General features: G+C 39.6%; 1 protein-coding gene and 1 pseudogene across 4 annotated transcripts in view; one reads left to right on the plus strand and one right to left on the minus strand.

The window, feature by feature from the left end:
- The first annotated feature begins 419 nt into the window (after positions 1 to 419).
- LOC104165640 lies at positions 420 to 5,971 on the plus strand (annotated as a pseudogene).
- An 8,999-nt stretch (positions 5,972 to 14,970) lies between these two features.
- Positions 14,971 to 22,781, minus strand: part of NFYA (nuclear transcription factor Y, alpha) — a 9,979-nt gene continuing 2,168 nt past the window's right edge. For 3 of the 4 annotated variants that reach the window (XM_009705313.1, XM_009705314.1, XM_009705312.1), the window contains 7 exons: positions 20,532 to 20,678; positions 19,123 to 19,254; positions 18,358 to 18,463; positions 17,673 to 17,839; positions 16,704 to 16,877; positions 16,231 to 16,332; positions 14,971 to 15,430 (listed from right to left, as the gene is read on the minus strand). In XM_009705313.1, coding sequence (XP_009703615.1) covers positions 15,377 to 15,430; positions 16,231 to 16,332; positions 16,704 to 16,877; positions 17,673 to 17,839; positions 18,358 to 18,463; positions 19,123 to 19,254; positions 20,532 to 20,678 — 882 coding nt within the window. In that variant the 3' untranslated portion in view covers positions 14,971 to 15,376. The remainder of the gene's footprint in view (positions 15,431 to 16,230; positions 16,333 to 16,703; positions 16,878 to 17,672; positions 17,840 to 18,357; positions 18,464 to 19,122; positions 19,255 to 20,531; positions 20,679 to 22,781) is intronic. The other variant, XM_009705315.1, reaches the window with a different exon arrangement.

The following is a 22,781-nucleotide window of genomic DNA, read 5'->3' on the forward strand; positions in this document are numbered from 1 at the left end:
ACAAGGGCTTTGGGAACAAGATATAAAACTTGCATGTAAGTGAAAGCAGCAGTAAGGATGAACACATCCAACTGAAAGCTGCTCTATAATACATCAAGGTAGCACTAGAGACTGAAAATGCCTATTTCTTTTCCAGCCATGCAGCCTGATTGCTAAATATGGCTCTCTAGACAACAATATATTTAAAGTGAAAAAGCAGCCACTAAACATTATGCAGCCATCCTACCCAAGAAGTAATATTAAGATTGTGGTTAGAAGATATTCTCAGCAATTCCAAACTGGCATTGTCACTCTAGGCAGCAGACGACTGCAAGTGACAGAGCAAGTTAGCTTCCTCTGCAACAGAGAATTTCTCAGTGATAAAGAAGCTCTGGGATACATGTTTTTCCTCTATACCCTAAAACACTTTCTACTTCAGGATGGGGGGTTTTCCAGCCCTGCTGCTTTTGCTGGCACTACCAGGTAAGGCTCAGAGACTCTTAATTTCTCCTAGGAACAGGATGCTCTCTCTGCTGTTGCATGCACTGCACACGGTTACTTGCTTGAGCACTTTTTATTCAGGCCATCTATAGCCAGTCACAAAATGAGATTCCCAGAAGCCAGTGAGGGGAGGAAATGTTCAGCCTGAAATTTGCTTACTTTAATTATACAAGCTTTTGGGTTCTCATTTTTGTTTATAGTAGTTCTGTATTTTGTCCAGAAACTGAACTTCATGGTGGGACATTTGGCAATCTTTGCCCTTCTGAGATCTTTCTCTCCCACTATTGCGAAGTTCTCAGTCTGAAATCACCTAGCATATGGGGAAGAAAATCTGTGTTTGTTGGTCTCTCCTGATAGGACATGGATCAGGTATTGTCACAGACAGGCTAGTTGCTGTTTGCTTTCTTAGTCCAAACAAGTACTGAGTCCACAGAGAGGAACAATAGGAATGAAAATGGAAGAAGTGTAGTGGCACTAAGGCTAAGCACAGATGTTTATTTAGGAAAACCTGCAGAGTTCAATTACTCTTCTCAGAGGCCCAGTGTGACAGTCCCAGTGGTATAACCTAAAAAAAACCTGGCACACTAGGCTGTGACTGGTTGTAGCATCATTTTCTTCTTTCTTTGGAAGAATCATGCATGGCAGGAGAGGACATGCAAGCGTTTCCACATACAGAGGGAGAGTCCTCCAAAGCTAACTGCTCAAATGACATGCACAAGAATTTACATGAGAAGAAATTTTGGTGCAAGGAGCTGTCAGAAGAGTCTTGTCCAGTCTTAGCCTTGAGTTCCCCGTCTTAACCATGCACTGCATCATTCAGTTGCCCTGACAGACTTTGGATGTGGCTGGTTTTCTGTGATCATGACAGCACTTCAAAGAGAGAATTCTGGCACATATCAGTGCAGGGTGTGGGGTGATCTGAAGAATATTCTGGTGCAAGGAATATAGATGGTGGTTTCACCTGAGGGTGAGCTCTGAGGTCAACAGTGCACTGGGTAGGAGACAGCCAAAATAAATCAAGAATGATGTGTCATTTCCATTTTTGTTTCACAGCAAAAAAACGGTGTACCTAGACATAGAGATCCCACTAGAGGTTATCAAGGACAGGATAAAACTCTATTATATAGTTCAACATAGAACCACAGTATGTACCTATATGTATCTAGAGGCAGAAACGGCCAGGAAATTATTTTTGCCATATGAAATAAAAAAGTTTCAAAGAAAAAAAAAAGAAAATAATCAATATTTTACAGATTACCATCAAAAACAAAGAATACAATTGTGTAGGATTGTATTAATCAAAACTAAATGGTTTTGGGACAAAAATATTTCAAGTAAGTTGATGAAAACTAAAAAACAATACTTGCTTTTGCCCAAAGTTTTCCATTCTGTTAAAAGTATTTTACAGTCACAGAAGCCTTTCACACAGAAAAGCTTTGATAACTCATGTAGAAGACTCGTGAGATGGACCAACACCATCTTAAACTTGAACACATGCATGAGGCATAAGAAATATGCTGAGGTGACTCCATGTCCCAGCACCTGGGGAAATTCACAGCAGTAACATCCCTGGAACCGGATACAGCCCCTGTTCAGGAAGGGCAGCAGTAACCCAAATTTCCCATTTGCCACCCCAACTTCATCTCCAGTGATCACCCTCCTCAGTCCGGGGCTGGTTATTTCCTTGTCTTCTGCAAGTTCTCTTTGTGCTGATGTTAGTGCTGCTCCTTTGTTGGGCAAGATGTATGCTGCCATGCGGATCGTTTTCTCCTGTCTTCTTCCTCTAATGAATCATCACTATATTTTCTTCAGAACTTGTAAGGCTATTTGCAAAAAAAAGGGAAATCACTGTCCCTCCATTGCTCCTATTCTGTGATAGAAAACATCAGGAAACTTGAACATTTTATTTGGTGCAAAATGGTGTCCTGAATTAGATGTCAACCTATTATCAGAGGTAACTCTGATCAAAGTATCGTTAAAGTAGGAAGGACTGAAATGATGAATGACTTCTCATGGAAAATGATTACAGTGTGGCTGAAAAAGCTCCAACTTAATGACTCGGGAGAATATCATCTTGAGAGCCATTTCCAGGGGAGAAACAAGCTACTGAATAGGATCATGCTGGAAGTTTTGGGTGAGTTAATCAAAGAATTAATGATCTTCTAAAAGTCAGCAATTTCTTACCACTTGACAAGAAAGATTACAGGTCAATGTTAAAGAGCTCTCTTCTGAGCCTGGAAATTTCCTGAGACACAGGTAATTCCTGAATTATTTTTTTTTTTAAACAGATTTTTGATACATACTAATGGTATAAACAAATTGCAGCCAACTGCTGGGGGGAGTCTGGCTTGGCTTCATTGACTAATGAAATTTTACATTTACATCAGCAGATGAAACAAACTCCCAGCAATCTGAATCTTTGCCTGAACTTCTACCTGAGTTCATCTCTTTGCCACTCCTCATTACCAAACTTCTGTATTTGTTTTAATACTTTACTCGCTTTTCTGCTTTTAGCCAGCATAGGAGGCAGAAAAAACAGAAGATACTTAGTGGAAGCTATTCTTTGATTTTTCTGACGTGAGTGAAAAATGTGTATGGGAATCACAATGCATCTTTTTTCTCTGATGCTTCCTTTCTAACAGCATCCAAGTGCCCAAATAAGCAATTCAGTGTTCAAATCGTTCTCTAAAACGGTATGAATTTTCATGGCTGACCTATACCTTCTACAAAACTTGTCTGCTGCAGGAGCTGTCCTTTCCCTTTGATCTGTCACAGGACCCAAACTTGTAAAGAAAGCAGAAACCGAATCTCATTTGTCCCTTTGCACATGATATAATTGTTGAATAAGTACGTTTTCCAAGGCATCATGCAATCAAGTATCAAATATTTTGCAAGAATGAAAAAAATATCAGAAGACCACAATCCAAAGGGAAGAAAACTGGAATCACAGTATGTCTGTTCTTGTCCTACCAGCTCCTAACTACTAATTCTCCCGCTGGGCCTACACTTAATGTTTTCACTTATATATACTGTTAACAGGTACTATCCAACAACCAAAACAAAACTCCCAGCTCTTACCTGAGGATCTGGTTGATCCCATTCCTGTGATTCAGCTGCATTAACTAATTAATTAATTAACTAATTAACAGGATGAATTTCCTTGTGCAACTTCACAATTTCATAGCTAACAAGCAAGGAGTAACTCTGGACTATCCTACAAACCTGCAAAGTAGCATTTTTTAGCATGAGAAAAAGTCACCAGGGATGGATTGATGTGCAAAAACCACCTGCTCTTGTTTTTTTTTTTTTTTAAGGGGAAAATTGGAATCGAGATGCAGATTTAGACATCATTTCATTTCCCACTAAGAAGGGGGATGTTGCCAACCCCACAGAGGACAGTAATAAGGATCAGAGGTAAAAAACAAAGACTCCCAGACTCTAAGTACAGCATTGTGGATGCACTGCAGGATTTGAGGGGTGGTGTGACAAACAACTGAAGCACGTGCACGCACACACATACACACACAAAGAGGCTTCTCCTTCACCCCTGTAGAGTTTGGTCCAACCTCCCCAAGTCCCACGAAAAGCTGTAGAAGGTTCCTATCAGTTTCAGGAGCACTGAGGCTTCTATTGAAGATGCTCAGTTTGACTCTGTTCTTAATTTCTACCTGGTCAAAAAAGAGACAGCTATATGGGCCATGCAATGCTACAATGACTCTGCCTTTTGTACAAGCAGACCAGCCTAAGACCAATCCCAGCTAAGCAACACAGTATGTCAGACGAGAGTTATTACTAGGCCTGATCAAAGGTAGCCCTATTAATGATCCTGATCAAAGACAGACCATAAGAAGGGCTACTGCATCCTGATGAGGGATGCCTTTGAACTCTGGTAGCACTGCAAATGACTGCAGGAAGAGAATTCAAGCTCCTGAGTATTCCCCAGGCTTGCCGAGTGCCAAAGAAAATACAGCTGGGATGGATCCTCTGTGGCTATAGATCAGTACTGACCTCATGGAACCACGCGTGTTTAGAGACAGCAGGGGTAATATTTGCATGCTGAATTTTTATCCTGGAACCATAATCCATTTTCAAACACACAAAATCCCCTCCCAAATTAACCTAGTCACCTCTGCTGCTGTAAATAGTAATGGAGATATCATGCTATTCCCTGCAGGACTCCCTATGCTCTCATGGTGCTGAGTTCCTTCCTGCCTACAACTGCTCTGATTGCTACAGTTATACTCCTCGTCAACACTTACATCAGAAGGAAAAGGGCAGGTTAAGCTCCCTAATCCTCTTGTCTAGTTTTCCTGTCCCTACAGCTTGTTGTCCCACCACCATGAATGTAAGGAAGGTCAGTTCATAGCAATCATTGTCCAGGAAGGCAATGAGACTGAGCTGAGAGTGAAATGCAAGGCGTGAGTTAAATCACAGGGGAGGGATGGTGGGTGTAGTCATTTTTAAAATGAGAAAGTAAAGGTGTAGTTTTACACTCAAAGGAGATTCTGTCCTTCATGACAGGAAAAGGGATGGACTTTGGCAGACATCCTTCTTTCAGACAAACAGCACTGCAGGTAAGACATCATCAGAAATCCCACATTCCTGGTGCTTTGTTTGATCTCTGTCATGCAGAGACACTGGCTCTGTGTTCATCACTCACAGGATTATAAAGCATGCAATACCATGCATCTCACAGTGGATACGTAGCATCCACTCAAGCTAGCAGACTAGAGCTAGCTGTCTTTTTGTTGATTGTCTGACATCTTGTTGCAAAGCAGACACAACCTCACTTGGTTATTTGAGTAAGTCACAGCCCTTCTGCATATTTTTGTTTATAGTACTCAGAAAAAATAAATGTAATAACAAACATATAGTGATGATAATTAACTGGCCTTGAATCTTCAGTAACATCACTGAAGTTTCTCATCAAAGAAAAACTGTGCTAGTTGCAATCACGCTGAATATTTAGTGTGTTAACTGTTGCTGCACCTTTCTACCCAGTCCCTTAAATCTTAGGAAGTAGAGTTTTGTGCAAGAGACGTTTTCTAAACTTCTCTGAGCACACATTCCGTTTTCATATGCATCCCCTTCCTTCTTCCTCAGTTTCATGATACAAGGAGAAAATATTTGTGGTTGTAGATGAACTAGGACTAATATTCAGAAGCAAAAAATGCTGATTTTCTTTTTAACTTCTCATTCCTGTTTCTCAGGAGGGAAGAAACAAAGCAAGTAGAAGCCAGAAGGGGAACTGAACGATAGTACAATATATGCTGTCATAAGGCACCAACCTCAGCCAAAGCCTGAAGACATTATATATGTCAACATACAGCCTTCACCAAAAATTTTCTTCCATGTTCAAGAACGATGAAGCCATTCAGTTTCCTCAGGGCCTGTGGAATATGCTACTGTTCTCTTCAGGGCCACAACTCCACAGTCTGGAACTGAAAAGAGAAAAACAGGTCCACGTAAACACAGCAGCACAAAGCCTTAGGCTTATTCACAGAATTTTGCTGAACTACACTTAGAAACAATCCATTTGTAACCAACTGCTGAAGTTGGATGCATACGGGGTGCAAGGCAGAAAGCAGCCAAAAGGATGAGGCACATGGATGCACAAACCTTCCCTGAAAAAATAACTGCACTTTTCTAATAGTACAATATCACAATTCAGCTCTCAGTGAGCAAATCTAGTGGAAAGCTATGGTATATTTGCTTTTTCCAAATTGCTCTATTTTTAAATGACAGGCAACTATAAACCCAAATACAGGAAACTGGTTCTCTCTGGTAGCAACTGATACAGTGCCACAGTCAAAAAAGGGCTGTGAGATATGGAAACATGATGCTTCCTTTTAGACTTTCTTCAACAGCTTACTTAAATTCTCATATATAAAATGTTAATTATTGCCCACTCTGATAAGATCAAAGTCAGCAAAGTGGTAAAGAATCTGCTTTATTTTAAGCATGAGTTGTTTCATGGACTTCAGAGAGACAAGTAATGCACTTGACACATTTTAGTAAACAAGGGTCTTGTTGAAAAATATTTGTCTACATTATAGTATAAATTCTCTTCAGCTTGAACACATGGGTGTAAAATTTACACCTAAAGTTATTTATTTATTTTTACAAAGAAATAACTTTGTATTTCTTTGCCTTTGGTGTTTGTTGTTTATTAATGCCACACCTGTGCTACAGTATAAATCTAGCTTGACTCTGTTACAAATTACACACATTTTGATCAGACTACTGAATCCTGTTATCATGGTGATATCTGCAACATCCATTATGGATTATGGATAAATCCCAAAATTTGTCTGACTAAGATTTTAACTTTAATTCTGTGAGTTAGAGCCCGAGGATGCTGAATATGATACAAAAATGGTTTAAAATTTTTGGTATTAAGATTGCAAGAAGACTCCAACCTAGGTACTGGGTGGCATAGGAGGAAAGGAATGTGAAAAGGTAGAGAATACCTACATGAATCATATAAACTCCACTCTGCCTGTGAGTGCCTGTACAGTTCTGAAGGGTGGAGGAAGAGAGAGAGAGGGGAGAGAAGGAAATTCTGTTGACTGGTCTGATGTGGCTACATGATAGCAGGCTTTTTGCCATTATATCTGAGATTATTTTGTCCTTCTACTGCAAAATCTCTGAAAATAAAGCTAGAAAAAAATAAAGCTAGAAAAAACCCATAATGATAGCTAAAGAAATCATTATCTGGCTTCCAAAACAGGCCTGCGTGATTGCATTCTTCACTTCCTGTCCCAACTTCCCATTTTCTGTCTGTTCTTGCATCCTGTTATTTCCTTTTTTCTTTTTTTTTTTTTTGCCTCCTTTTTTTTCCTTTTTTTTTTTTTTTTTTTTTTTTTTTTATCATCACTGCATTGACCAACTCTGGAAAGAATTAATGACTGACACCCTTATGCTTTGGGCTGTATTTGAGATGTCAAAAGTGTCAGTGTGGGGTCCATACCATTAAGGTCTGAAATGATACACAACGGGAAACACAAATGGTTAACATAACAGGCTTCAACATACAAATTCAACTCCTTATTTAGCCTGTTTGACTCTTTGAAAGCGCCTAAAATTTTGTATGCCTAAATTCCTCATCTGGATGCAATGGCATACACAGTAAAAGTTCTGGGGGCCTGAGATCCTAAAGTAATAGAAGTTAAATAACTAACGTAATAGAGAGGCTTACTGGTATACACTTCTTTCTGCCTACAAAGCTGAAGATGATCTACTATCATATGATGAATCTGAGGGTGTTTCTAGGGATGGTTTATCTCTATGGACAGTATCAGTCCTCTTGTCACAAGATATAAAAATGTAACTGCTTGTTTTAAAATAAAGACACAAGAAATATTCTCAAATCTTTCTAAATTTGTAACAACTGTATTTTCCTTCTGTGCAAATGATGGAGATTTGCTAGTGACCTGAACTGCCTGCAATGAAGGAAGAATTATAAGACCCAGTTTAGATTGGCATGTTTGTTAGTTAAGGTTGGAAAGCATAAGCAGCCCACCCAATCTACTTCTGTTACGCTCAGCTGTGGAACCACATTCAGGAACGGTCTAACTTACATACGAGGAGCCTCTGGACATCTGGGACATTACAAACCTGGGCACGTCTTCAGATAAGCCTGACAGAGACAGCTAGTTAGTGACCTAGTTCTATATTGGCTGTTGAATAGTGGTGTAGATGTGTATCTGGCTAATGTCTCACATGTCCTCCCAGCTTATCTTTCACTTGATGGTAGCAGGAAATAAAGTTGTGGCATTCTAGGAACTGGGCATATCAGACAGGCAGGGCACAGTTGACAGGATGTATGAGGACTGGAGTTTTTTCTAAGACTGAGGCTATTAGCCAATACATTCCATTCCAGTGCCTCCAGACATCTCCTCCATCCTTCTACATGACATCTCGTTAAAACTCACTCTAAATCTAAACATTCCCTGCAGTTTATGCTGAAATAGTTATTTGTTTCTTCCTTGTCTCACTTCAAAAGCAGTAAACACTAAGAGGACCATTTTCACCTCTAAGAAGGAGTAAAAGAATATCCATATGACTAACGGCTGGGCACCTTCATCTGTTACCCACTGGTCACTGCGAAGAGCTCTCGCCTCAAGTGCACTATAAGAACGTAACAATTATATAATAAATTACACTCTAGAGATTCTGCTAAAGTCATCATAGTACTATGCCATCTAAGTGCCTTCCAGTAGCAGTTTTGCAAATTGGGTAAAATTTGCCATGTGCCTAAGAAGCCAGGCAGATTTGAGCAAAAGGCAGAGATGAAAAGGACAATGCTTTATTAGCCACTGTGTAAACCATCCAGTTCTGCTCCAGGTCTTGAAAGAGCACCAGAAACAAAATGGGAAAGTAAACTGAATTTTGGATATACTACAATCTACAGAGACTAAGGAGTCTCCTGCTAGACAAAATGAAGTTGACTCATTCATACCTTTCCTCTTCCTCTGGAAGTCACTGAAAGATGAGAATGTTTTTGGAACAAATGATTGTGTCTAACTCTTCCAAGTACAAAGAATCAGCAAAGTGGTGTTGCATGAAGAACCTAAAGAAAGAGAAAACCCAGCTTACCAACCCTATTCACTTCACATTAGTAGTACAAAATCTTATTCATTCTATTCACCTCAGAATACCTGTTCAATTGTTCTCAACTTCCTGCCTAACTTTTCTCCCATGCCTAGCAATTGCAAAATATTGATTACCAGAAAGGAAAACTAAGCAATAAAGGACAAGATCCTGGCAACCGTGACTAGCCCAAGATTAGCACATAGAGGATCTGCTCTCCAAAGTGAGGGATTGCTTTAAATTAGTCTGCTCCTGTTCTTGTTAGGGAACTGAAAAGAATTTCAAATTAAGAATAAAGCAAAAAGCTGTAAAAATCAATATCTGAGCAGCTTTGTAATCAGATAACCTATTATGTGCTGAGGGCATTGCCTCCAGGCCTTCAATGCCTGCTTACTCCCTTGGGCCACTGCCCTTCATGCTCTTCTGCATTCATGAATCTTCAGCTGTGAGGTCCTTGAGGATTTATTCTGCTCTATTTGCCAACAATCACACTTCCAGCATTTCTGCATTTCATCATGACTGCAGAGCTGCCAGCAATGCAGTGACGGAAAACCAGGCCAGCTTTCTTCAGGATCCACACTGACTGCCAGCCTGTGGGCACTTTGCAGCATGTAACAACAGAGACTGAGTTAGGAGGCCAGATCCTGTATGTTCGGCAGAGGGAAAAAGCCATCTCCAAAAGATGTTTCCAAACGGCAGGACCTAACTGGATGCTCTGAACTGCCTGCTGGAGGAACTTCTATTTCACCTATGGGGACACCATCCTCCTAATTTCAACACTTAAACATAGGCAGTATGGTTATGCCCCATTATAACTGGCATTGGAAGTACACACCAATTTTCCATTGGAGCTCTGGGACCACTTCAGTGTAGCTAAATACAAACTCATCCAGTATTTCCAATCTGTTTTATAGCTAGTGTAAACATGTCACTCACAGTTGGTTCACCTGGAAAGCACTATTAAGGCATCCACTGCAGGAGAAAGAAACACAATAGTGTTTGGGGTAAAACTTGCCTTTTTTGTTCTGTTTGTTGCCAGCTAGTGACATTCATATGTGCTTTCAACCTCTGCTAGCACAGAGATGCTTTTGCACCACTGAGGGCAAAACCAGTCTCCCTGAACTGCAGTAGTGCTTACTGTTCTTTCAAGAACATAGCATATAGCTACAAACACCTGTGAAGTTCAGTGTATCCCTTCTAAAAGAGTGCCTATCCCAAGGAGACAGGGAAAAAAATAGGCAGAACATAGTATTTTGCTTTTTTATATAGCTGCTTTTTACCCAAAGAGCTTTGCAAACTGTAAACATACACAGGAACTGTTTCAACAATACTATAACATACAACTACGTGATACCACACAAAGATTGCCTAACAGTGCAGGACATCAGCCTTGATAGAAGTATTTATGTTATCATAGTGCATGTTTAAGTTACAATACTGCTGAGAGATCCTGAGTGGCACGCGTGGAAGAAATAGCATGCCTGAGAAGGATTAGCAGGCAGACCTGGGAACCGACTCTCAAACCTTTCAAAGCCTGCCCAATCCTCTTAAGAGGAAAACTTCCTTTTGTGCCAAAACACAGGAAATAAGCTTTTTCTAAGGGTGTCCACTCAGTCATATTTGGCCCCAAAACATAGTGACATGATACTTGGGAATTTGGGGACAAGAAGAAATCACCTTCCTGGAAGGTAACCAAGAATATAAAGGAATGAATGTCTTGGAAAGAAGAGCATTTGGGTAACCTGAAGTTGAATTGTCATCCCTTCTACTTACGCAACCCTGTACAGATTCCACCACTGCACCTATAGGACACTCCCTGTGCTCCAGGGCAGCTTCTTCTGCATGGCCTTTCAGGGATAATTATCCAACACAATGAATCCTGCAGCAAGCATGCAAAGAGACTGAAATGTCACTGAGGCATGCTGAGCATTATGCCAACACGTATCCAGGAGGTGGCTAGCTATGGATGGGACATAGTGTGACTACTGGGCATATTTCTCGTTATTAGAATGGTAATTTTTTCTTTCAAACAATAATTGCAGTGTATCCTCTTTCCTCCCAGCCCAGACTCAACATTTTCCCCACATTCGAAGGGCACACAAAAGTAACACTCGCCAGCTAGAAGCAGTCTTCCTTCCCTGCACTAGCTCAGTGAGGCCATTTCCTAACTCCAAGAGGGTCGCAGCAATTTCCCTGGGCTCAGAGCTGAGAGGCAAGGCCTTCTTCCATCCCTCCTGCAGCCCCTTCTCAGAGAGCCCCAGCTCCTCCACATAAACCACCCTACAGCCACCATCTTAAGGCAATACCTCAGCCTGTGAGGAACAGCAGCAGGGCAAGATGGAGGCCCTCTTCACCAGCCAATCAGAGGTGTCCCAGAGTAACATCCATCCAATGAGCACCCACAGTGGGACACCCCAGCTTCCCTCAGCCAGTCAGCTTCCAGCATTCACCAGCAGCCAGGCCCCAAGGGCGGGCAGAGCAGTCCCCTCAGGCAGCAAGATGGCGGAATGGGGATGGAGGGGAAGATGAACGCTGAGGCCCTCCAGGCCCTTCCCTGCAGGGCAAGGCAGAAAAGCAGCAGGCGCACCCAGCCATGCCCCAGGGTGGAGGCCAAGCTGCCCTCATGGAGGGCAGGAAAGGTTGCCAGCTACCTAGGTGTTTCTCAGCAGTGCTAAAACCACTGCCTGCCCTCACCGCTCCATGTCACTACTGCTACTTGACTCAAAGGAGCAGAAAGTCTGAAAAACAGAGCCAAAGCTTGTTCTACGTTTATAAATTTTTATTAGCTGGATAATGTACACAGTACTTACAATTGCATCTATTAAAGACCAAAATACACTTGAAAAAATGCATCATATAAAAAAAATTATAAACTTTTAACTATATACAAACTTTGCCTTACATTACATTAACCTCAGCACCCTCCCACACCCATTCACAAAGAAAAGATTCCCCCCCCCCCTTTTTAACATGCAAGGTCTTAAAGCCATTTAGCATCACTTGAGGACCATTTTCCACATCCCATTCTTTACACTCTATAACTGGTTTTTGATCGGTTTGCTGCTCCAGTGCTCTCTGGGTCAATCGACCCCGTTTCTCCCTGAACCTCTTCTTTTATCCTCATCCACTCTTTTACGCACTCCTGAAGTGGAGGTTTTGCTCAGGTGTAGCAAATCCACAAAGAATTATCATTTAATTACTAAAGAGGTTTGAACTTGATGATGTCTCCAATTTAACAAATTTACCCAGGAAAAGAAAGCAGACTTTTTTGGTAACATGGTGTTGACCGACAACTCCAATCTCACCAAGCAAACACTACTTTTAGAAGTGATACACATAACCCAAAGCAAATTAAAAATATGACAGTAGCACTCAGGCTTTCACATCACTATTTAAAGTATTAACAATAAGACTTCCTATATAACACAAATCCGTAAGTCTTAATACACATTCTACAACAATGGATCAGAGATCCTATATATGAAGGGCTTACTGGGAAAAAAGTTCTAGCTGTTTTGAAGTTTACAAATTCTTTAAGAAAAGAAGTAATTACTGCTTAAAAAACAAACCTAGGTCAGAGCAATAATCTTGCTTCCCTAACTTCCAGCTCTCAGAGGGGGTTCTCCAGGACAGAGATTAGCCGTCAGTCGAAGAACAGAAATGTTATGGAGAGGCTGTCTTACTCCAGCACAGAAATATTCCTCCAGCACATGAATACTCCACTGACAAAATGTACAGATGCTCTAAAAAAATATTTACAATAATGCTGCAAATTCCACTAAAGCAAGTTTTTTGTTATTCCTTCACTAAAAGAGAGCTACATATTTCCTGAAATGGGTGACCTCACAAGAAATGCTAAGTCAGGATTTCATAGTCGCCAACTGAAGAAAATAAGCACCATGCTCTAATTGGCCATGTATTTTAAGGCAGAAGCAACCGAACGCACCAAAGATGCCATCAATGCAATGGAGATAAACAAATGCCTTTAAATCATTAGAAAAAAATCCTAAGGTAAGATTTGTAAGCAGGGCATTAGATCACTAATATAATTTAAGACAAACTCAAAAGAAAGAAGATTTATTTGCACATCAAGAACTAGGCCACTTCCTCCCATAGCTGCAGGTGTCACTGTGTGTCAAAGAGTTTACTTCTCAGCTTTGGTTCACCATGTCAGCTGCAGTAAGGGTAAGAACATGGAACTAAAAATTCAGAAAAATGAACTTAATTCCATTTAGAAAATAAGCTGCGTAAGTACAAATACCAAATCTGCACTTCCTCTTTGTTCTTTCATTGGCTACTTACCTCCACAGGTGGCTGACCTAAACACTGTCATCCTTAGCATCTAGAAGGCATACTCTTCCTCCAAGATTATCTGCTGGCAATGTAGAATCTAACACTTCTCCACTCCACATTTCTGCCCCTTCCTCTTGCATTCCTTCCCATCTTCTCATACTCTTAGGTCTAGTATTTTTCTTTTGTCCAAAGTAAATAGAATTTTCAAGGCTGTCTCTTTTTGTATCCTCCCAGTCTTCTACAACTTGCTAATTTGTCCTCCATTTTGTATTTAGTAATAAGTTTTCAGTAAATGGGAAACATGTAGTGGGGAGATAATATGGGTTGTATTTTTCAAGTTGCATTTACTTTTTTTGTCACTTGAGAACAGAGTTTACTGAGTTTAAACCAGTCTTGCCCGTCCTTGGCTGCTTTCCTCTAAAACACCTCACCCTATGCAACTTCACTTACTCAGGTTCATAATCAACTCCCCCAGTGACAATGCCTGACAACATTTCCAATCCCATGCTTAACTGCTGTGATGCAGTTTTAACTACAGAACACAAAAATTGCAAGAGATGGGACTACAGCATGCAGGTGATACACACAGCATCTGTAAAACTCACTCAAGATGAAAGGAGACAGGCATGGGAAGATTCAAGTATCACCTGTTAAAATGCTTATGAACTGCAGCTTCCATTGCCAAATTTCAAATTAGTAAGAATAGAGTGAGTTTAAAATCTGTAATGAGCTATGGAATTAAAGATAAAGATCTGTTTTGTCAAGATACTCAGCCGGAAGCCAGCTACAGGTCATGAAAAAAAATTTTTTTCCTTCATTAAGTGCCACTTTTTATTTATTTAAAGAGGATAGTCTATAAAAAGCCTTAAAGGTTCATCAATATCTGCCTTCATTTGTTTAACAGTCTTTCAGTTATATCAGGACGAGCTGAGTTGCCCTATGTTTCTGCTGTCATGAAACAGTCCCTCACTCTGTGTAGAATGAGAATTGTAGAACTGATTTAGAACAGACATGAAGAAACACCATCTCAAAGATGGTCAAGTGCTATCACTCAGATTGCAGATTTTATGTCTTTTGGAGAAACCACGCACTGGATTGGCAGGTTAGAAGGAAGATTGAAGAAAAAAAAAATCCTTTGGAAGAGACTCAAAAGTTTTAATCCTTTTTATAGTAGCATCCACTTCTCTTCCAAAGCAGCAACTACTGGCAATAAACATACCAAAAATCACCCAGAGATTGCTTTTACTAATTAAATCCTTATCCCCGCATCACCCTTTCCTGTCTGACTTCTTGGAACGGATACACAATATATCAAGTCCAGTAATAATCTTGAAGTATTTCTATCATTGTGACTGGATGGCTGAACTCTTCCCAGAGAAGAGCTTGCTGTTTACACATTTTACAAGGTGGAACTTAAAAGAACCCCCCTTCAGTTTCTGCCAGTTTCAGAAGTGCAGATGCAACAACAGGGAACAGTTCAGTTGACAATAAAGTCCAAAGGTGTAAGGAGCAGATGTAAATAACAAGTCTCTGCTGGGAAAACAAAGTACTGTGGGTGTAGCCACCTCAGTGCTGGTTGCTATGAACTGGATTATACCTCTGTACAGAAGGGCCGTAACTCCAAGAGGTCTTTGCTGGCCCTGCTTCAGCATGCCTGAGTTATTGCTGATCGCTGAGTCAGTGGCACACTCTACCCATGGCCAATCTTAATGCAAGAGATGTTTAAAAGAAGGAGAAAAAAAAAAAAAAAAAGGCAAGAGCAGTCAGACTCTGAAATCCCTGTGCTGGACCGGAAGAGTATAACAAGAAAGTTGTTAAGTTTCTATTTGTTGAGTCAACTGCAGTTAAAATCTTGACCACACATTGAAAACGTGGTGCTTGTTCTGTAGAAAAGGATAGGCTGTGATACGGTGATTGTCCCATTGAAAGACTTGCTTGATGCACTGGAAAGGTAGGACAGACTTGCAGAAGGGATGGGAGTTCTATTCAGTTTTTTTTCTTTAAGCAGTGGTTAAGAGACTCTGATCATCTGTGTCATTGCTTCTTCATTGGCCTGAGTTGGATCCTACAGATAAAAATACATACCATGTTGTAACTTCAACATTCTTCCATAACAGCAGAGAGAATCATATACAACTACCAAGAGGAGATAGTCCTGTCCCCTCCCTTGATCTCTAAACATGTCGTATTTTTCCTGGGTTTTACAGGTCAGTGTAAGAGAATGTGATATATAAATCTTAGTAGCTCCTAGTAATGTGTTACTTCTGGTAATAGGGAAGACCTAGTACTGGTCTAGTATTTGCAAAGCATTCTACTTCAGAATAAGAAATATTCTTTCCACTAAAGCCACAAGACTGCTTTAAAGCACTAATCAACAGCAGAATTTTCTAATTCTACTCTATTGTGTCCCTTCCTTTGAAAACCTGTCTCACAATTTTTATGTAAATCAATACGGAGCTAAGAATCAGATATTCGCATTTTTTCATTTTCCATCAGATATAAGATAAAGTGTCTCTACCTTTAATTCATGTTCTAAAAAAAATACTTCTGCTACGCAACCAGAAAGGCTGCAGACTGTATTTCTTAGGACAAAATAAATACAAGCATTCTCTGTTTGTAAAACAAAGTGAATACATTTCTATCAATATTGCTATAATTTAATTACTCAAGGCAAATAGACACTTGCTCTCTACAGGAAGAGAGACAGGTGGTTTCTTTACAATGCCTGAAACAAATTCAAAGGCAGAGAGGGACAAAGGTCAGCAGTGTAGCGCAAAAAAGAACGAACAAAACAGTACAAAGACAACTCTAAAGTGTATTCTGAAGAACTGAAAGTGGCCACAGAACAGACAAAATACTACTTACCTGCATATGAGGACTGTCTTTTTCCTTCGGTGAGAAGAAACGTCCACCTTCTCCCCGCTTCCTGGCCATGGCATGACGATGCCGAGATTCATGCAAGTATTTCTGCAACAATATGAAGGAGGTAATGAGAGACCATCCTCTATTTCTAGTTCAGTACTTTCAGTAGGGGGAATTCCTGACCACTAGAAAAACCCAGAGTCCCCACCCTTCCCCCTTCTCCAAAGAGAAAGTGTTTACAGTAAATGCCCTCTTGCAGTACAGCTACATACACATTCAACAACTACAAGCACACAAAGAAAGCAGGACTGCCACCAAGAAACTTCAAAAATTACTCTGATGTAGCTTATGAACAAAAACCAAACAAACAAAACCCTGAAGAACACTAAGATTTTAGCCCTTATTGTCCAGCACAGGTGGTTTTCTGTGCCTTTCTCATAGAACAACCCTGTATTAGATCTGAGTTATACTCTCACCCTTCTTTCTTTGGGAATTTTTCCCTCCGCTTCAAGCTTAGCACGTGCCTGCCTCCTCTTAAGGATCCGGTGATACTGCTTGGCATTTACATAGAGGGGCTCTTCTTCTAGCATTTCTGCTCCAGGCAAAGGTATTCTCTGGATAGCCGGTACTGATCCAGCTCCAGGTACCATCTGTACAGAGAATATGTTTTTAGTACTTGTAGCTCAGAACACAAAGTGAATGCAAAAAAGTAATTTGGAAAAAAAACCCAAAACAAACAAATGTTAAAATGGAAAGTGTTTGGGTTTTGTTCAGATAATGTACCTACTTAAATTAAAGAGTAATGAAGTTGTTCTCAAACTGCAGAACAAATTTAAACAAATCAATTACTTATGAGTTGTGCTTGGTTTTTTTCCTGATAATGGTAAAATTTCAACACAATATACAATTCTATGACCATGTTACTGCTTCTTGTACAATTAAGCGTACAGGACATGCCCATTGCTCCCCTTTCTTTTTGGTTATCACTTATTTAATTTATATGATAATTTCAGAGCATTTCTTAAGTAAATATTACTTGTAGAGCTGCTGACATCTAGTGGGGATGAACAATAAAATTCAATTTAAAAGGCTTCACACAAAGAAATAAGAATTGGCAGAAAAAGCCCTCTTAGGAATCAGAGAAACAAATACTAAGGGATCCTCAAGAAAAGCAATAGTTGATTCAATCTTTTTAAACCTCTGCTTATCAGTTAACAGCTTATTTTGAATTTCAGTTTCTAGATTTCTGAACTCAATAACCTGCTGTGGAAGAAAGTACAGAATACATAGATCGCAATAGGACACAGGCCATTAAAACCGAAAACCCACATTGTTTAAACTTTAGACTGACCATAATAAGGCGACATGAATCTCAGACAACAGTTTGTGTACAGATATCTTAAACCTCAACCTTTCAAAATATCAATGGAAAGTTAAATACATACCATAACCATTCCACCTGAATTGACAACATTTCCAGCAACTGGCAGCGTCACTGTGACAGTCCCTTGTCCACTACTGGTTGTATTGGTGTTGGCTCCCGTTTGGACAATTTGCGCTCCAGCCAAACTGGCTGCTGGAATGGTGATCATGCCTGTAACAGGGACTGTAACTTTAAGAAAATAAAACACAAAAGAAAAAAAACCAAACCAAAAACACGCACACAAAAAGAAGGGAACACCATTAGTCCCACTTCTGTTTTTTACTCACTCATCCTTCCATAACATGCAAAAAGATTCAGAAAAGCATTGCAAGTTATTAACTACATTCCATCACCTGGTTCTCATACTTCCTACTCTTTGCATTTGTACCTGCACAGTAATCCCAGCATCAGATAAGAGATTATGTACTCAAAGGTGTAAAAGCAAACTTAAACGTTTCTATTCTAATAGCCCTTGCCAAAGAAAAGCACCATTTTTTATTTTTCTGGGGAAAGAACCGCAGACTAAATTCCTGTATAACAACATAAACATCTCTTCTTCTGTTCACTATGCCAACAATTTCTATCGCAGCACTCACAGCACTACTAGCATGTCAATGAAAACATTGAGTTGCAAATAGTTAAAGGGCAATAAAAACCCTACCAAAGAGATATTGAGAAGTCCTGACTCTTCACACCAAAGCTCATACCTTGTTGGAGAATGGTTCCATCAGCATTAACGGGCTGATAGACTATGGTCTGGCCTTCAGCTGCTTGTGCTACCTGTTGTCCTTGAACTGCTATTTGTTGCTGGGTCTAAACAAAACAAAGAACACAGCAACTTTACAAACTGCTTATTTTTCAAATTTTACAATTCCTGAATTAACACACAGTGCTTAAAGTGTTTCAGGCATCTATTTCTTTTGCTTTAATACCAGCATCAAGAAATAGGATGGAGCACAAACCAATTGAATTGCAGATAAAATACCTAAAGCACATATAACACAATTCTTCTAACAGTGTAGTATTTCATATTGAAAGAAACAAGTTCTAGGTTTCCTGTCTCACTATGAATATGTTAAAGGAAGAACTATTCTGCTCAGAAATTTAATTTTGGTCCTAAACAAAAGAATCAACAGAAACCCCAGGTATGACTAGACTACTTCACAAATGGCACAAGTATGAAATTCGCAATACTTCATGTTTTCAGATTTCAACAAATAGACCAAAACAACCATGAACCAATAAAATACAGAAACACAATGGATAAAAACATGCAATCTATTTATTCTGCCCCAGAGTCATGTATGAAAACACTACAAAAATATGAAATTTATTCTCAAGTTCTCCTCAATAGTAATAATACCTCTTTTTTTTTTTTTCCTCCCCTTTTTTACTTAACCACATCTTAAGTAATTTGTCAAGTTTCTCTTCCTATTCCTCTCAAGAAAACTCTTTCATGCTGGTGCAGTTACCTGTGTCTGGCCAGCAGTAACTGCAGTCTGTGGCTGCTGTATAATGATCTGCTGGGTCTGGCCCTGCTGCCCCTGTACCTGCACAGCCTGCCCACCTTGAATCTGAATCTGACCTGGCTGGACCAACTGAATCTGTGGAAGAAAGAGTCAGAAAGGAACATTAACTATGCCTCTTATTTCTCCCTCCTTGGCCTCAGCATTACCAAATCATCTCTGAGGATGACTGACTGTTGCAAAGAAAAAAAAAGCACTGATTCTTCTCTTTTTCCATTTTAAAATGAAGACTTTTAATTTATTCCTCCCTGTCACAGCCATACAAAATAGAGGAAACATAACATGCTAGTGTCGTTACGCCCTCGTGGTTCTCCACTGCTTACACAATAAAACGGTCAAAAGAAATTATTCACATGAAACTAGGAATACTACTACTCAGGTGAAAAAGAATAAGAGGATTAAGATTTAAGATATCTGTAGAGTGTTAATTGTCCAGCATACAGAAGTACCCCTGGATATATATAAAAGTTGTCTTCAGCTTTGCAGAGAAGTCTTTCCACCAATGTGGAACATTTCTTAGATTAAAAAAAGAGGAATATGGTTTGAAGCTTGTGCTTAAAAACCCAGTTATGGATTTTCCTCCAACAACCAGACTATAAAGAACCTAACACAAAATATATTGGTTTTCAACACAAGAAATTTTACATAAACACTAAATAAACCTCTCAAAAACACCAAGATATCATATGCCTTCCTGGACTCTGCTGAATTTGATTCCTAAATCCCATTCTCAAATCACTAGAACACTTTCATTATGTCACTGTTACAGTTCTTCTCTTTGCTTTTGAGGAACACACTTTGAGCACCTGTTTAAATTTAAAAACTGTTTTTTGGATAAATATTTCAAAATAATTGCTTCTAATAAAATCCATCTTCTATACCTGCTACAGTATTACCTTCTGTGCAATGGGAATGTCTAAATTCGCCTTCAGCCATCACATATTAGATGAACTCAAGCACAAGAGTTATTTTCAAGAAGCTTTCTTAAATAAATTTAAAAAAAAAAAATCCTCTTTCTGAGTCATAAATTGAGCGGGCACTAGATCACCAACTATACTGCAAGGGCCAGTTAAAATAAAAATAAAAAAAACCTAAATAAACCCAAACCAACTCCAGCTGTATCTTAATGGACTTCATTTAAAAGGTTTGCACCATCCCATAAAATACAAAAATCAAATACACAAAGAATTTTCATTGCATTCTTAACATGCAGCTCACTGACAGATTCATAGCTGGAGAAAAACTGCCTTTGCCCACTTTATTTTAAGAGTGCTGAGGCAAATGTACTATCTGACAAGGTGAGATCATAGTTCATTCTCTGCAATTTATCTGAAATAAAATTAGGGTTATCTCACCTGCTGCAGTCCCTGTGTTCCAGAAACTGGGACTTGCATGATTGTCTGGCCCTGACCCCCAGGCACAGCCTGCACCATGATCGGCTGCCCAGTTGATGTGATCAGCTGGCCTCCGCTTACTTGTACCATTAGTGGTTGACCTTGGACCTAGGAAACAGGAGAAAAACGAACAAAACAATGAAGAAGTCTGGTGACATGAAGCCAGAATCTGAAGCGGCTACCCCATGAGGCTAAATGCTTACCTATTTTAATGCGGTGACCAGAGAAACTGAGCAACAGTCACTAACCTGGCTTCATAACCAACATCAAATATCTTTAGTTTCTAAAACTTTTTCTATGATGTGCTACTGGATTTAGTAAATTATGTTTTTCTGTTGCAGTCTAACTAAAACTTCCACATCTAATTGCAATAAAGCATGAAAAGCATCGCTAAATTTTCCAGACCCTGTAACTACTTTCATGCACAGCCCAAGAGCAAAGTGTAATAAAAGAAACTTCATTATCCACATCACTATTACTAATCTTTAATTGGGGTTCCTAATGAGAAAGCTCTAAATAAGCTACTCTGACAGAAAGATTCTGAGGTAGCTTCAACGCTCTCTAATTACATGCTAACTGATACATAGCATGTGATGGTCTTAGAGAACCTTTTCATGGTTATTAAGTGAAATTATAAATGTAACAACACAAAACATAGTTCAGTAAGGAAGAGCGAAAGAAAATGAGCAACAGCCACTTCTTGGCCCAACAAGGCTTACAGTGGCTTTTTAAATTCGTCATAAGAGTCTCTGGACTCTTGGACCAGGTATGTCTCTGGTCACTAGGAAAAAGGACAATGAAAAGAAGAGCAAGAGGAAAACCTCTCTGTTTAAACACCCTCACCTGCTAAGTCCCAAAAATTCCCAAAATAAATCTTTGAAAATACCATACCTCGACAGCTTATATGTGAAATGAGTCTTTTGAGCTAGGTAATCACTCTTTACCACGCTCTGTGTTGTTTAGAGACAAGAACAACACAACATGATAAAAAGTCCCTGAGTTCTTGGGTTTTCTACTTGTACATTTCAAGAACATGCAATAGTGAATGCTTACTCTTCAACCACTGTAGAATACCAGGGTAAACATCAGTACAGATTTTCAGCACATACTGAACTACCTAAAAAAAAAGCTTCCCTTTGCATAGTTCAAATACCTTAGTGAATTATACACTAACAAATCCATGGAAACAACCATAATTGTACCTCAGTGATCAACACCCTCCAAAGAGTATTGTGATTTTACAGGTCACCTAATACCCTTGCGACACTGTTCTGTTCCTCAGCCTTGTAACTATCACATACAAGTCCCTAACAAAAATCGGTAGTACTTGTTTTGAATCACAACACAGAGAGAGAAGCATGCTCAAGTCAGCCACAGAGATGCACAGTCAGCAGTACAATATCCAATGAGAAGAAAGAAACCATACATTCCAGGATTCTTGTTAATGTATTAGAGCAAGAAGGAAGGGGGGGGGGGGGGGGGGGGGAAAAAAAAAAAAAACAGAGGGAAGAGGGGGCACATAACTATGACCAGGAGGCCACAGTGACCCAAGCAATTCAAGTCAGCTAGCATTTCATATTTTAACTCTGAACATAAAAAATGCTGTGTTGAACTTTACACCTGGCAAGACCATTCTAGCCTCTTGGAACTCTCCTCCTCTGAAGAATTAAAAAACCAAACAAAACCAAAATACTGAGTGAAAAATGCATTACTAAACTGCTATGGCTATCCAGGGTTTATCAACTCCTTTAAAAGCATCCTACGTGAGCTAATGAAATGAAGTTTGCAAGACAGAAAATACTTCACATTGAAACAAATCAGGGTTTGAAATAACATTGCATTTCTTTCCAATCTGTGATGTATTTACTGTTAGGATACATACTCCTCCTGGGTTTCCTTGTGTTGTTCAGATGTAAATAAGAAATCTGATCTCTCAATCCCACAGAGGCCAATATTGTCCCCAGGTGCCCTTTTTAATTGTAGATGAAAAAGTGTCACTCTTCAAGCTCATGGGTCATCTACCACCTCTCTGTCTTTCTTTCATGTAGCAAAGACACAGAACTACTCACAGTGGGTATCAGAAATCTAGCTCCTTAAAACTACAGGAAATCTTTGGATTGTATCTCCTGACTCTTACTTCTTCATCTTGGTGGGTTTTTTTCCTTTTAAGTCCCATTTCAACCACCATTCACTTTCAGAATTACAGCAGCA

The sequence above is a fragment of the Cariama cristata genome, unplaced genomic scaffold (genome assembly GCF_000690535.1).
Source record: "Cariama cristata isolate BGI_N322 unplaced genomic scaffold, ASM69053v1 scaffold22988, whole genome shotgun sequence".
Lineage (NCBI taxonomy): Eukaryota > Metazoa > Chordata > Aves > Cariamiformes > Cariamidae > Cariama > Cariama cristata.